Genomic DNA, 15,427 nt, shown 5'->3' with positions numbered 1-15,427 from the left:
ACTGCACAGGCACACAGCTGGCCCAGAACTGCGGGAGTGCAAAGGTCACCTTTGTACCCCTCTCCTGAGCTGTGCTATGCATTTCTCAACCATAACTAAGGAGCTGGGCCATTATGTCTACTGTTGTTATTAAACCATTTGCTATTATTTCTATAGTGCCCTAAGTGCCCATAGAGCTGTACAGCAGGAGACCTATCCCAAACTAATTACAGGTTACCTGTCCAAAAGAGTTTACAGTCTAGGAGAATAATATAGAACATTACAACATGAAATCAGAGTGGAACATACTTATCAATGTGTGATATAATTATATTTGGTATGGGGAAAATGTGATAGCATGTATGTGCATGAGGGGCTTGGAAGGATTAGATTTTTATCAGTAAATGTTGGTAAATGTTGATATCACCACACACAAGAACATAAGAATGGCCATACTGAGTGAGACAAATGGTCCACCTAGCCCAGTACCCTCTCTTCTGAAAGGTGGTTGATGCCAGATGCTTCAGAGGGAGTGAACAGAACAGGGCAATTTATCCAGTGATCTACCCCGTCATCCATACCCAGCTTCTATCAGTCAGAGGTTTAACGACACCCAGAGCATGGGGTTGCATCTCTGACCATCTTGGCTAATAGCCATTGATGGACCTATCATCTATGAACTGATCTAATTCTTTTTTTAATCCAGTTATACTTTTGGCCTCCATAATATCCCCTGGCAATCACAAGGGTGTGCATTGTGTGAAGTACTTCCTTATGTTTATTTTAAATCTGATGCCTATTAATTTCATTGGGTGACCCCTGATTCCTGTGTTATGTGAAGGGGTAAATAACACTTTATTCACTTTCTCCACATCATTCACAATATTGTAGACCTCTGTCATATCTCTCCTCAGTCATCTCTTTTCCAAACTGAACAGTCCTAGACTTTTAAATCTCCCCTCATATACAACCAGTTCCGTACCCCTAGTCATTTTTGTTGCTCTCCTCTGTACTTTTTCCCAATTCTAAAATATATTTTTTGAGATGGAGTGATCAGAACTGAACGCAGTATTCAAGGTGTGGGTGTACCATGTATTTATACAGTGGCAATATGATGTTGTCTGTTTTACTATCTATCCCTTTCCCAGTGGTTTCTGACATTCTGTTAGTTTTTTGACTGCTGCTGCACATTTAATAGGTGTTGTCAGAAAATTATCCATATTGACTCCAAGATCTCTTTCTTGAGTGGTAACAACTAATTTAGACTCCATCATTTTGTATGTATGGTTGGGATTATATTTTCCAATGTGTATTACTTTGCATTTATCAGACCTAGTATAGACTCTGCTATTTACTTCTCTCCACTGTGCAGTGTGGATGTTTATTCCTACCCTTTGTTTCCTGTCTTTTAACCAGTTACTGATCCATAAGAGGACCTCTTATCCCATGACTCTTTACTGTGCTTAATAGACTTTGGTGAGTGTAGGGGCAAGGTTGTGGAAGATTGGCGAGGAGCTAAGTGGTGGACTGAGTATGTGACTGGAGGTAAGTGGAGGATGCAGGCAGTTTCAATGAACTTTGTCCGACAGACCCTGCCAAAAGATATTGTAGCATAGCTCAGCATATTTTTGCCTGTAAACGAGTCAGTTTATGTAATGAGCATAAATCGTACATATAAGAATGTAACCAGCTGTTGACCCCATGTAACCTCGAGATAAGCACGGAAAATATAGCGCCGCAGAGAACTCCCCCCCGGCGGAGTCCTGCCTGGTCAGCTGAACGGCCAGAGTCCCCTGCAGCCCCTCCGCGCATCCTAGGGGCTCCCCGCGCAGATTGGAGCCTAATTCTTCCTTCCTTCAATAAAGCATAGTTTACTATTCTTAGGCCTGAGTGTCCTCCTTTCGCTGGTATCTCCCCCCCCCCCCGCCCCAGCCCTTGTGGGCACAGTGGGGATCTTGCCAATAGTTTTCTGAAAGTCCAACTACACTACTTCTACTGGATCACCTTTGTCCACAGGTTTCTTGACCCCCCTATCCCATGACTCTTTACTGTGCTTAAGAGACTTTGGTGGAGATCTTGCCAATGCTTTTCTGAAAGTCCAAGTACACTACTTCTACTGGATCACCCTTGTCCACAGGTTTCTTGACCCTCCTCAAAGAATTCTAATATATTGGTGAGGCATGATTTCCCTTTACAACAGCCATGTTGACTGTACCCCCAACATATTGTGTTCATCTATGTGTCTGATAATTCTGTTTTTTACTACAGTTTCAGCCAATTTGCCTGTTACTGAAGTTAGGCTTATTGGCCTGTAACTGCCTCTGGAGCCTTTTTAAAAAATTGGCCTCACATTAGCTATCTGCCAGTCATATGGTACAGAGGCTAAATCATAGGTTACATACCACAGTTATCAGAGTAACAGCCGTGTTAGTCTGTATTCGCAAAAAGAAAAGGAGTACTTGTGGCACCTTAGAGACTAACCAATTTATTAGAGCATAAGCTTTCGTGAGCTACAGCTCACTTCATCAGATGCATATCGTGGAAACTGCAGCAGACTTTATATATACACAAAGAATATGAACCAATACCTCCTCCCACCCCAGGTATTGGTTCATATTCTTTGTGTATATATAAAGTCTGCTGCAGTTTCCATGATATGCATCTGATGAAGTGAGCTGTAGCTCATGAAAGCTTATGCTCTAATAAATTGGTTAGTCTCTAAGGTGCCACAAGTACTCCTTTTCTTTTTGCATACCACAGTTAGTAGTTCTGCAGTTTCATATTTGAATTCCTTCAGAACACATGGGGGAATACCATCTGGTCCTGGTGACTTATTTCTGTTTATCAACTTGTTCCAAATCATCCTCTATTGACACGTCACTCTGGGACAGTTCCTCAGATCTATCACCTAAAAAGAATGGCTCAGGTGTGGGAATCTTCCTCACATCCTCTGCAGTGAAGACCAATGCAAAGAATTCATTTAGCTTCTCTGCAACAGCCTTTCGCACCTTGATTGTCCAGTGGCCCCACTGATTGTTTGGCAGGCTTTCTTCTTCTGCTGTACTTAAAAACTAACAGCAATTTTTGTTGTGTCTTTTGCCAGTTGCTCTTCTTTTTTGGCCACCCTAATTATACTTTTAAACTTGACTTGCGAGAATTTATGCTCCTTTCTATTTTCCTCTGTAGGATTTAACTTCCAGTTTTTAAAGGATGTCTTTTTGTCTCTAACCGCCTCTTTTACTGTGTTGTTTAGCCATGATGGCAGTTTTTTTTTTTTTGGTCCTCTGTTTTTTATTTTGGGTATACAGTTAGTTTGAGCCTCTATCATAGTGTTTTTAAAAAGTGTCCATGCAGCTTGAAGGTATTTTACTCTTGTGGCTGTTCCTTTTAATTTCTGTTTAATTAGCTTCCTCATTTTTGTGTAGTTCTTCTTTTTGAAGTTAAATGCTACTGTGGTGGGTTTCTTTGGCATTTTCCCCCACACAAGGATACTACATTAATTCCATTATGGTTGCTATTACCAAGAGGTTCCGCTATATTCACCTCTTGAACAGATCCTGTGTGCCATTTAGGACTAAATCAGGAATTGCCTCTCCCCTTTTGAGTTTCAGGATTAGCTGCTCCAAGAAGCAATCTTTAATGATGTCTAGAAATTTTATGTCTGCATCCCATCCTGAGGTGACAGGTTCCCAGTTAATATGTGGATAGTTGAAATCGCCCATTATTATTGGGTTTTCTGTTTTTGTGGCCTATCTAATCTCCCGGAGAATTTCACAATCATAGTCACCATCCTGGTCAGGTGGTCGTCAGTGTGTTCCTACTGATACAATCTTCTTATTCAAGCATGGAATTTCTATCCATAGAGATTCTATGGTATTGTTGGATTCATTTAAGATTTTTACTGTATTTGACTCTATGCTTTCTTTCACATACAGTGCCACTTCCCCACTGTGTGACCTACATATTTTGCCTACTATCATGCCTACATATTTTGAATCATAGAACTGGAAGGGACCTCAAGAGGTCGTCTAGTCCAGTCCCTGCACTCAAGGCAGGACTAAGTATTATCTAGACCATCCCTGACAGCTGTTTGTTCAACCTGCTTTTAAAAATCCCCAATGATGGAGATTCCACAACCTCCCTAGGCAATTTATTCCAGTACTTAACCACTCTGACAGTTAGCAAGTTTTTCCTAATGTCCAACCTAAACCTTCCTTGCTGCAATTGAAGCCCATTGCTTCTTGTCCTATCCTCAGAGGTTAAGGACAATAATTTTTCTCCCTCCTCCTTGTAACAACCTTTTATGTACTTGAAAACTGTTATCACGTCGCCTCTCAGTCTTCTCTTCTCCAGACTAAATAAACCTGATTTTTTCAATCTTCCCTCACAGGTCATGTTTTCTAGACCTTTAATCATTTTTGTCGCTCTTCTCTGGAGTTTATCCAATTTGTCCACATCTTTCCTGAAACGTGACGCCCAGAACTGGACACAATACTCCAGTTGAGGCCTAATCAGTGCAGAGTAGAGCGGAAGAATTACTTCTCATGTCTTGCTTACAGTACTCCTGCTAATACATCCCAGAATTATGTTTGCTTTTTTTGCAACAGTGTTACACTGTTGACTCATATTTAGCTTGTGATCCACTATGACCCCCAGATCCCTTTCTGCAGTACTCCTTCCTAGGCAATGATTTCCCATTTTGTATGTGTGCAACTGATTGTTCTTTCCTAAGTGGAGTACTTTGCATTTGTCCTGATTAAATTTCATGCTATTTACTTCAGACCATTTCTCCAGTTTGTCCAGATCATTTTGAATTTTAATCCTATCCTCCAAAGCACTTGCAACCCCTCCCAGCTTGGTATCGTTCACAAGCTTTATAAGTGTACTCTCTATGTTATTATCTAAATCATTGATGAAGATGTTGAACAGAACCGGACCCAGAACCGATCCCTGCAGGACCCCACTCGTTATGCCCTTTCAGCATGACTGAACCACTGATAACTACACTCTGGGAATATTTTCCAACCAGTTATGCAGCCACCTTGTAGTAGTTTTATCTAGGTTGCATTTTCCTAGTTTGTTTATGAGGTCATGCGAAACAGTATCAAAAGCCTTACTAAAGTCAAGATATACTACACCTACCGCTTCCCCCCTAGCCACAAGGCTTGTTACCCTGTCAAAGAAAGCTATCAGGTTGGTTTGACATGATTTGTTCTTGACAAATCCATGCTGTTATTTATCACCTTATTATTTTCTAGGTGTTTGCAAATTGATTGCTTAATTATTTGCTCCATTATCTTTCCAGGGACAGAAGTTAAACTGACTGGTCTGTAATTCCCCGGGGTTGTCCTTATTTCCCTTTTTATAGATGGGCACTATATTTGCCCTTTTCCAGTCTTCTGGAATGTCTCCCGTCTCCCATGACTTTCAAAGATAATTGCTAATGGCTCAGATATCTCCTCAGTCAGCTCCTTGAGTATTCTAGGATGCATTTCATCGGATCCTGGTGATTTGAAGACATCTAACTTGTCTAAGTAATTTTTGACTTGTTCTTTCCCTATTTTAGACTCTGATCCTACCTCATTTTCATCAGCATTCACTACATTAGACGTCCAATTGCCACCAACCTTCTTGGTGAAAACCGAAACAAAGAAGTCATTAAGCACCTTTGCCATTTCCACATTTTCTGTTATTGTCTTTCCCCCCTCATTGAGTAACAGGCCTACTCTGTCCTTGGTCTTCCTCTTGCTTCTAATGTATTTGTAGAATGTTTTCTTGTTTCCTTTTATGTCCCTAGCTAGTTTGATCTTGTATTGTGCCTTGGCTTTTCTAATTTTGTTGCTACATACTTGTGTTATTTGTTTATATTCATCCTTTGTAATTTGACCAAGTTTCCACTTTTCGTAGGACTCTTTTTTGAGTTTTAGATCATTGAAGATCTCCTGGTTAAGCCCGGGTGGTCTCTTACCATACTTCCTATTCCTACGCAGTGGGATAGTTTACACACACAAAACAACAAAAAATATTTCCATTGATAATAATCCAAATTTACAGATGGGCAAAGTAACAAAAAATATTGCTTGAGAACTAATTAGAGTTTGATTTAAGAATATTTATTTTGTATATTTTGACATGTGATGGTGACAATTTGGGTTTTAATGATTATAAAACTTTAATTTTTTGAATCACAATGTCTACTCTCATTAAATAATTACTGTCTGACTCACTGATGTCTGACACCCCCCACATAACTTCCCACAACTGTGAAAACTTAAATAAATATAGAAAAAGGCACTTAAAATAGATGGATATTATCCATTGAAATTATTTTAAAAAGTTGAATTTTGCCAAGCTTGGCAAAGGCACTATATAAAATTAGTTATGGTATTATTTCCAGAAGGGATTAATTAAGCTGCAAGTTCATCAGGCATGCTATTTTCCATATAATGCATGTTAGTTTACACTTGCCTTTACTGATTAGGAATGCCTTGGAAGTAAAAGCTATGTGAGCTTACATAATACTGCTCTGCTAACACTGGACATATACAGTGCCTCCAAACTAAGAGACAAATTAACATTAATTTTGCTCTCAGCTGTGGATAAGCTACCCTAGTCTTCTTTGTGAAAATGAATGTACATTCCAATGACCAAAAAAAAAAAAATGTGTTCAGTCTGGAATCCCATTCCTCCTTATTATGCTTGTCATTTCTCTTAGTATGTCTGACTGACAGGCTCAGAGCAAGGTTTGGCAAATATCACTGTAGAGATTTCATACCTACTTTACAGTTTTGTCTCAATAAACAAAAAGTCTCCAATAAAGTCATTTTTTATTTGAGTGAGTTTAAAAGTGATCTGGAATAAACACCACCATGCAGCCAGGACATCAGACACTATACATTTGTATTTCACTGTCTCTTGGAAATAGACAGAGCTAATATTTCGAGCACATAATCTAGTCTATATAATGCTTTTTTCAAAGCATTATGGGCCTGATTTTCAGAGCAAACACAACTCCAGTTGAAGCTAATACAAAACACATGCTAGTTTAGTGACCACATATATTCTTTCCTTATACTATAGAATACCAGGGTTAGAAGGGACCACAGGAGGTCATCTAGTCCAACTCCCTGCTCAAAGCAGGACCAATCCCCAATTTTTGCCCCAGATCCCTAAATGGCCCCCTCACAGATTGATCTCACAACCTTAGGTTTAGCAGGCTAATGCTCAAACCACTGAGCTATCCCTCCCCCGAAGTCTCTCTATAGCAAGTCTCTCTCTCAAAATATGGCAAAGAAGTGTAAATTAACTGTGATGTTTTGTATGACTTGCAAGTTATATTTTTTCAACAGATTAGATTTAGCTTATGGTATAGTGGTTGATTCATACAACATTTTAATTTGTTTACTTTCAATAAAAAATCATTTTTTTAAAATGAAAAATATAAGTTCATTTCAAAAGCTAGTTTGTTAGCAAACAATATTTCTGTGAGTTATTTTGGCAGGATGTTCCTATTGATCCAGAACCCTCTTCAGCTAAAGCCACGTTTTTCTATCCATGTTCATAAATCCGTCACAAAATATTAATGCATTATAGCGCTTTCTACAATAGTCTTTGCACTTACACAACAACTTAGTTACAATGTAAAGGTAGTTTTGTTGCCTCATTTAGGACACTAGATCTATTATTTTGAGCAAATTGTCGCACTCACTTACCTTGAGACAACCAGTGGTAGAATCAACATTTTCAGCATCCTCATCAATAACTCCCCGGGGAATTGGAAATAACTAATTTCCTACAAATATATGGAGAGATGTGTTTATGGTTTTGATGTGTAAGAGTCTCTTTCTTCATAAGGCACCTTACAGTTGCTGGTAAAACTGAATGTTCTCATAAAATTGTACGATCGGTTTATATTACTTGCAACTACTGCATATCATTTCAAGTGGTACAGATGGCAGAAGTTGGGGAAATTTTTTGTAAATGACTAGGACTACGTAATGTGTTCTGACTAGGGCTATGTAATGTGTTCAGGAGAAAATAAAATAAGCTTTGCTTCACTCAGGGACACTTTGAAATATTGTGGATCTAAAAAAAAACAAACAAAAAACAATTCTGCCTTAACAGTACAATGAAATAGGTGCTAGTGAGAATTCGTTAGTCACAGACACCTGTCCTAATGATCAGTAATATCTCCATCCCCTTCAGTGGTTTCTCCATATTAATCTAATTGTATTGTGCATCTGCGTGCCAAAGCAGTGAAATATATAGACCCTTTATGGCCACAATTAATAGGTTTCGCTGCATAATCTCTTTATTCTGTATTTTGCCCATATCACTCTATGTGCATGAAGCTATTGTTTGGACGTAGAAGATTTTCAACTCAGGGCCAGCAGCAGAATATGTCAAAATTGGTTTAATGATCACATATTTTTGAAGTACCATAACTTGTTTAAAATATTAAAACGTTTATTCTTAGGGAAAAATTTGTTCAGCAATGCATTTGTCACTGCCTGTCTGGTCTGTCAGGCTATTCTGGATAGAAAGAATTGAGCACCTACAAACAGATTAGTAGAGGTGTTTGAAGAGAAATCCCCTGGTGAATGTAATAAGTTGTGCTTTTATTAATGGGACATCCCAGTTCAGTTCTTATAAAATATACTCAGTGTGAAATAAATATCTGTTACTCTGGTATGTTAACCATAAAAATTTCCCTAGTATTTTCATTGGAAATACATGTTCTAATACAAATTCAAATAGAATGTACTCTGACACCAGTTAACAAGTTACACTGTTACCATTTCTATATAGTACAATGCAGTATTTCATTCAGTTTCAAAATCCTGTATTCATACATGCAACATCACAATGTGCTTCTTCAGGTAGACTTGCAGTGTCTTAATGACAGTTTGTCCAGCGTATATTGTATATAAAATCTATGGAAGGACCCAAAGAAAACAAGGTAGGCGCCTATCAAAATACTACCACACTAACAAATTAATTTTTGTCTTGAAATACCCATCCTTGAAGTTCCATAGGTTGTTTTATCTCTTCTTTTGCTACAGAACTGACATTTTCTGCCCAGTGTCACACTCATTTGTTACTGACCTGCTGAGAGAGCCGCCTGGTCCTGAGGAAGAATCCAAGAAGACATCCCACTATCACAGACAATACTGACAGAATGAGCAAACCATTTCTTTTACAAACATCCTTGACCCGAGCCAGCATTGCATCAAATGCCACTGCCATGCTGTCCTCAGTGCTCTTTGGAGAAGAATCAGCATCCCATGCAGAGAGACCTCACTAGCTTCCCTTGTTAGAATAGACAGCTCTAGCTCTGTATAGATCAGATCAAAGCACTTCTAGGACTGCTTAGCTGACCAGCAAGGTCACCCCTCTGCCAATAGCCACCAAGCATGCAGCTGGCATTATTGTTCCAAATTAATACCAACAATCCTATTATTGACTACATCATTAAGAACCTGGAAGAAGATTAAGGAGCTCTGGAAAATTAGAACAGAATGTAGTAGTATTTCTAAAACAAGAGTGAGTCAGAACAGAGTGACACTCACATGAATGAAAAATAATATTTTCATGTATTCCTTAACCCTTGAATCATGGTCTCCTAACATCCAGGCCTAGAAAGAAGTAGTGAAAGTTATGCATTTAAATGGACAGAAAATATATTTTTCATACAGTACATATACTAAAGGGCAGGGCAGGTAACACTTTGAACTGGACTATCACAACAGGTCAGATCAGGTGAGACTGAACTTCATTAACTAAAGCAGGTCTGGTTTTTGCTTTTAGTAAATGTGGTTAGCAAAAGGCTGGGCAAATACAATGATAAACTGCATTAACAAACTGAATATTATTGGAGAAAAACATAAAAGGGGACTCGACAGTACTTCACATTTTTTATCTTGGGAGTGAAATGATTTCACTTTCCCGCCTTCCACTGTGTTGATTAGAGCAGGGGCCAACTTACTTTCAGAGGATTATCAGCCTAACCCACATGGATCTTTCCTTTCCTTTGGTATGTCTAATCGTCCCATTCATTCAATTCAAACATAGATTTTTCTGCAGTATAATGAATGTCTTGTAAAACTATACTATCACAACCATCCACTAAACTATAGCATACCATATTGTTAGTACGGTGTTTGGACCATAACTCTAGCATTCTGAAGTGTTTCTATAAACAATCTATAACACTGTACAGTATACATGGGGGATTCATAAGATTATGTTTAGCACTGTATTATATTATAGATGAGCACACTACACATGAGCCCTGTAGAAAAGCCCATGAGGAAATTAATAATTATGTATTCAGTACAGAGTTTGTATGGTAAATATGGCAATGGGCCACACACTGAATGATGAGACCAAAAAGAAATACTGAATATAAATAAATAATATAAAATAAACAAATAAATAAACCATAAATATAGTAATGAGCAGTGAGCAGCATCCCTCCATTTTGTGCACTGAATGAGGCTAGATCCCAGAAAAAAAAGTGTGTGTTTATGTAATTAAAGACTGTATCACAATTTATATGCACAAGAGGGCCAAATTAAGGTTGCACAGGCAACCTTAATTCTGGAGTAACCTAACTTTTGAGTGCTTGACTTTGCAATCTTAATATTCTTTTAACAGATTTTTTTAAAATATAATTTCTTATATTTTTAAAAAATCAAACAGAAAAAACAGAAATTTGACTATGTGGAACCATATTGATCCTCACGCTCCACAGCACACACATTTGTCACTGCAATCAATAGCAGGAGCAGGTTGTTATCTGGGATGTGGGCCAGCAACTAGAGGGGGATGTGACACACACTTTTAGCAGTTGGTTTTCACAGTTATTTACCAGACAGAGGAGTAATGCTGAGACTCAGGAATCCTGGATTCATTTCAGGTTCTGGAAGAAAGTGTATCTAGTGGTTACAGACCCTTCTTTTCCACCCACCCCTAGTATGTGTCATAACAGCCTTTCTCTGCCTAATCCCTGCCCTCACAGCCTGTCTCTGTCCTTGCCACTGCCTCTATCCCCCACAAGCTTGTCTCTGCCCACTCTGCCCCATCCTATTCCACCTCTGTCCTCCTTCCCCCAGTCTGTCTCTGTTCCCATCACCCTATGGCATTCCAGTTAGGCAGCTTCCTCCTTCTCCATGCAGCCCCTAGGCACTAGCAGCAGGATCACTGACAGCACAGAAAAGACAGTTTCCCTACTCTCAGTTCCTGCACCTAATGTTACAGTTACTCCTCAGTGCTTGGAGGAGCAAATGCAGAGAAAGTTGTGCACAGACCAGGTTTGGAGCATGTCCAGTACAGACAATCATCTGAGAATTTAGCTCCAGGCCAATGGGAGCTGCTGGAAACAGCGGCCAGCATATCCCTCAGCCAATGCCACTTCCAGCAGCTCCCATTGGCTTGGAGCAGCGAACCAAGGCCACTGAGAGCCACAATCGGCCAAACCTGCAGACGCGGCAGGTAAACAAACTGGCCCAGGCCGCCAGGGGCTTTCCCTGCACAAGCAGCGGAACAAATTTGGGAACCACTGCTCTACAGCTTTACTTGGATATGATATTCAAGTCCTGTTCCAAACTGTTGTGCAATGTTGCTGTGCTCTGACTATTGTCATAAACCATCCCAGAGATGGCTGCATTTCAGGAGCAGTTCCCATATATACAGTTTGTAAGGCTCTTTAGAACCCTTCTAAAGCAAAGGCACTTTCTAAATGTAGGTAATTAAAAATCTGCTATTACTCATCCAACACTTAAGTCTCCTACCCCGCCACAATCCATCTTCTACGTATTTGCTTCCATGAATTGCTAAGTCTCTGAAAACACACCTTTTCTACGTGGTACATCTAGGTCAAGAGGCTTCACACCAATCTGTAATAACAGGAAAATAAACTATCCAAAATGAAATTTACACTATAATTATGTACTGTAGTAGGGAATGTCAATAAAAACTTAAGTCTGGCATATGCTATAATTAATAAAATGTTAGCCATTCACTTGAACACTGATATCATATCTGTGTAATGGTATAACCATGGTATGTTGTACCAAACACATACTATATATGGGTTCAGTTCTCAGCCCACCATTTGTTATATGACCTTGGGAAAGACTCTTCATGTCTGTAAAATGGGGACAACACTACTGCCGTAACAGGATCAGAGTGGTGAAATTACTTGATCCTACAAGGTGCTGAGCACCTTCAGTTCCTGTTCACTTTAATAGGAATTGAGGGCACTCATCACCTCATGGGAGGCATTCGTCATCTTGAAGGATGGTATCTTAAATAGGTGTAAAGTATTATCATTGTGGCATTTTCCTTTCGTGATTTACACTCGGGAATTTTCCTACTTATACCTTTCTTTTAAAGAGACTATCAATTTAAAAAAAATCACATTTATGACTGTAAATGTGCTGTTATTACATGTAGCACTAAAGATTACTATAACTTAAAGAAAAATATATATTGTAATTTGTTTATGTTGCACATTTGAAAATACCTTTGTGTGTAATGACTTTCACTGTTTCCCCTGTATAGTCAATGAATCAATTTCCCCTTTTATTCCTGTGGGTCTTTCACAAAGCAACAGGGTAGAGAAAACTTTAAAACAAGAAAATGTAGTTTAAAACCACAAAAACTGGAAGTGGGACTAAATGTGATTGCAGAGCCATTGGCCATTATCTTTGAAAACTCGTGGCGAACGGGGGAAGTCCCGGATGACTGGAAAAAGGCTAATGTAGTGCCAATCTTTAAAAAAGGGAAGAAGGAGGATTCTGGGAACTACAGGCCAGTAAGCCTCACTTCAGTCCCCGGAAAAATCATGGAGCAGGTCCTCAAAGAATCAATCCTGAAGCACTTACATGAGAGGAAAGTGATCAGGAACAGTCAGCATGGATTCACCAAGGAAAGGTCATGCCTGACCAATCTAATTGCCTTCTATGATGAGATTACTGGTTCTGTGGATGAAGGGAAAGCAGTGGATGTATTGTATCTTGACTTTAGCAAAGCTTTTGACACGGTCTCCCACAGTATTCTTGTCAGCAAGTTAAGGAAGTATGGGCTGGATGAATGCACTATAAGGTGAGTAGAAAGTTGGCTAGATTGTTGGGCTCAACGGGTAGTGATCAATGGCTCCATGTCTAATTGGCAGCCGGTGTCAAGTGGAGTGCCCCAGGGTCGGTCCTGGGGCCAGTTTTGTTCAATATCTTCATAAATGATCTGGAGGATGGTGTGGATTGCACTCTCAGCAAATTTGCGGATGATACTAAACTGGGAGGAGTGGTAGATACGCTGGAGGGCAGGGATAGGATACAGAGGGCCCTAGACAAATTGGAGGATTGGGCCAAAAGAAATCTGATGAGGTTCAATAAGGATAAGTGCAGGGTCCTGCACTTAGGACGGAAGAACCCAATACACAGCTACAGACTAGGGACCGAATGGCTAGGCAGCAGTTCTGCGGAAAAGGACCTAGGGGTGACAGTGGATGAGAAGCTGGATATGAGCCAGCAGTGTGCCCTTGTTGCCAAGAAGGCCAATGGCATTTTGGGATGTATAAGTAGGGGCATGGCGAGCAGATCGAGGGACGTGATCATCCCCCTCTATTCGACATTGGTGAGGCCTCATCTGGAGTACTGTGTCCAGTTTTGGGCCCCACACTACAAGAAGGATGTGGATAAATTGGAGAGTGTCCAGCGAAGGGCAACAAAAATGATAAGGGGTCTGGAACACATGAGTTATGAGGAGAGGCTGAGGGAAGTGGGATTGTTTAGTCTGCAGAAGAGAAGAATGAGGGGGGATTTGATAGCTGCTTTCAACTACCTGAGAGGTGGTTCCAGAGAGGATGGTTCTAGACTATTCTCAGTGGTGGAAGAGGACAGGACAAGGAGTAATGGTCTCCAGTTGCAGTGGGGGAGGTTTAGGTTGGATATTAGGAAAAACTTTTTCACTAGGAGGGTGGTGAAACACTGGAATGCGTTGCCTAGGGAGGTGGTGGAATCTCCTTCCTTAGAAGTTTTTAAGGTCAGGCTTGACAAAGCCCTGGCTGGGATGATTTAATTGGGTATGGGTCCTGCTTTTGAGCAGGGGGTTGGACTAGATGACCTCCTGAGGTCCCTTCCAACCCTGACATTCTATGATTCTATGATTCTATGAAATGGCAAGAATAGTTCCTGAAACTACTGTTAGGTTAAACCTTTTTTTAAAAGCTGAAATTTCAAGTCAAAAGTGCCTCTTTAATTATTGATATTTTCATCCTCTGAACATTTTAAAAACATTTTTGAGGCTTCTGTTATATAAGAAGTTAAGAAAGCAGCATAGACACCAAGATATTTTCACCTTGGTAATTTGATTGATGAAACTACTAGTGAAGTACCCATAACTAATTCCTTGAGGTATTTAAGTGACAGTACAGCCCCTGAGATGGAACTCAGAGATCAGTGTAACATTAGTGACCTGTACCTATCTCAGAAGTAACTCAGTCTTAGAAGGTTGTCAGTAAAATTCCTTCAGACAGCAGCAGGAAAAGATGGGGCAAAACTGAAAATAAGTGGAATCTTACAAATATTAGAAAAGAGATTTTTCAAAGTACAGAAGCTTCTCTTTTTGTGGATTTTTAATTTGCTGTGGGATGCATTCACCTGTATGAATACTTCACTCATCTGCAAGAATATGCTGCTGTAATTTTAGCATCAAAGATGTTAAGAGATGGAAAAGGCCCATTATTAGCAGATCATCTTGCTCACATCCTTACCTATGGAGGATTACTCTTAATACCCTGTTGTGTCCAGTTACAATATTTCCTGTCAAACATACTTTCAGTTTGTCTTACTTTTCTGCTTAGGTATGCTCCAAATTAATGCATAGGATTGTGAATATTCTCAATTCTGCTACTGACTCGTATGACTTTGGGCCAGTGACTTAATTGTGTAGTGCCTCAGTTTCCCCAACTGTAAAATGACAGGCTGATACTTCCATACCTCGGAGGGGCAGAGTGAAAATTAGTTTATTCATGTTTGTACAGCACTCTAATATCCTGGAATGGAAAGCTCCAGGGAGTGCAAGGTATTATTGTTGTTACAAAGTAGCTAACCTCATGTAACCCTTGCTCTTACAGCTTCAAAAGGAAGCTGAAAACTACTGAACACATTAGCCAAAGCCCCCCTTAAGGTTCCATCTGTTATGACTTGCCCAGAGTACTGGTTCATGCCGTGATCAGAGAGGGTGGCTTTGCTTTTAGAGAAAGAAAGGTGGGACAAGCACAGCCACAGTGACTGCAGTAGTCCATACCATACCCCAGGCTTTTAAATATAATCAGCATCCTGCAAGGAGGGATAGCTCCCTGGTTTGAGCATTGCCCTGCAAAACCCAGCGTTGTGAGCTCAATCCTTGAGGGGACCATTTGGGGCAGAAATTGGGGAGTGGG

The 15,427-nt window shown here is 39.9% G+C and overlaps 1 protein-coding gene across 7 annotated transcripts in view; it reads right to left on the bottom strand.

The window, feature by feature from the left end:
- SLC1A7 (solute carrier family 1 member 7) overlaps positions 1–15,427 on the bottom strand; it is a 95,146-nt gene that overhangs the window by 78,687 nt on the left and 1,032 nt on the right. For 2 of the 7 annotated variants that reach the window (XM_073357662.1, XM_073357665.1), the window contains exons 1-4: positions 11,834–11,935; positions 10,850–10,900; positions 9,549–9,614; positions 7,692–7,771 (exon numbers count right to left, since the gene is read on the bottom strand). The exons of 1 other annotated variant lie outside the window; for it this stretch is intronic. In XM_073357662.1, the coding sequence (XP_073213763.1) occupies positions 7,692–7,771; positions 9,549–9,608 (140 nt within the window). In that variant the 5' untranslated portion in view covers positions 9,609–9,614; positions 10,850–10,900; positions 11,834–11,935. Of the gene's footprint in view, positions 1–7,691; positions 7,772–9,084; positions 9,461–9,548; positions 10,356–10,849; positions 10,901–11,833; positions 11,939–15,427 lie in introns of those variants that run through there. 4 more of the 7 variants (XM_073357667.1, XM_073357663.1, XM_073357668.1 and 1 more) reach the window with 4 other exon arrangements.

Source organism: Lepidochelys kempii, chromosome 8 (assembly GCF_965140265.1).
Source record: "Lepidochelys kempii isolate rLepKem1 chromosome 8, rLepKem1.hap2, whole genome shotgun sequence".
Classification (NCBI taxonomy): Eukaryota; Metazoa; Chordata; order Testudines; family Cheloniidae; genus Lepidochelys; species Lepidochelys kempii.
This window is presented reverse-complemented; position numbering and strand designations above follow the sequence as displayed.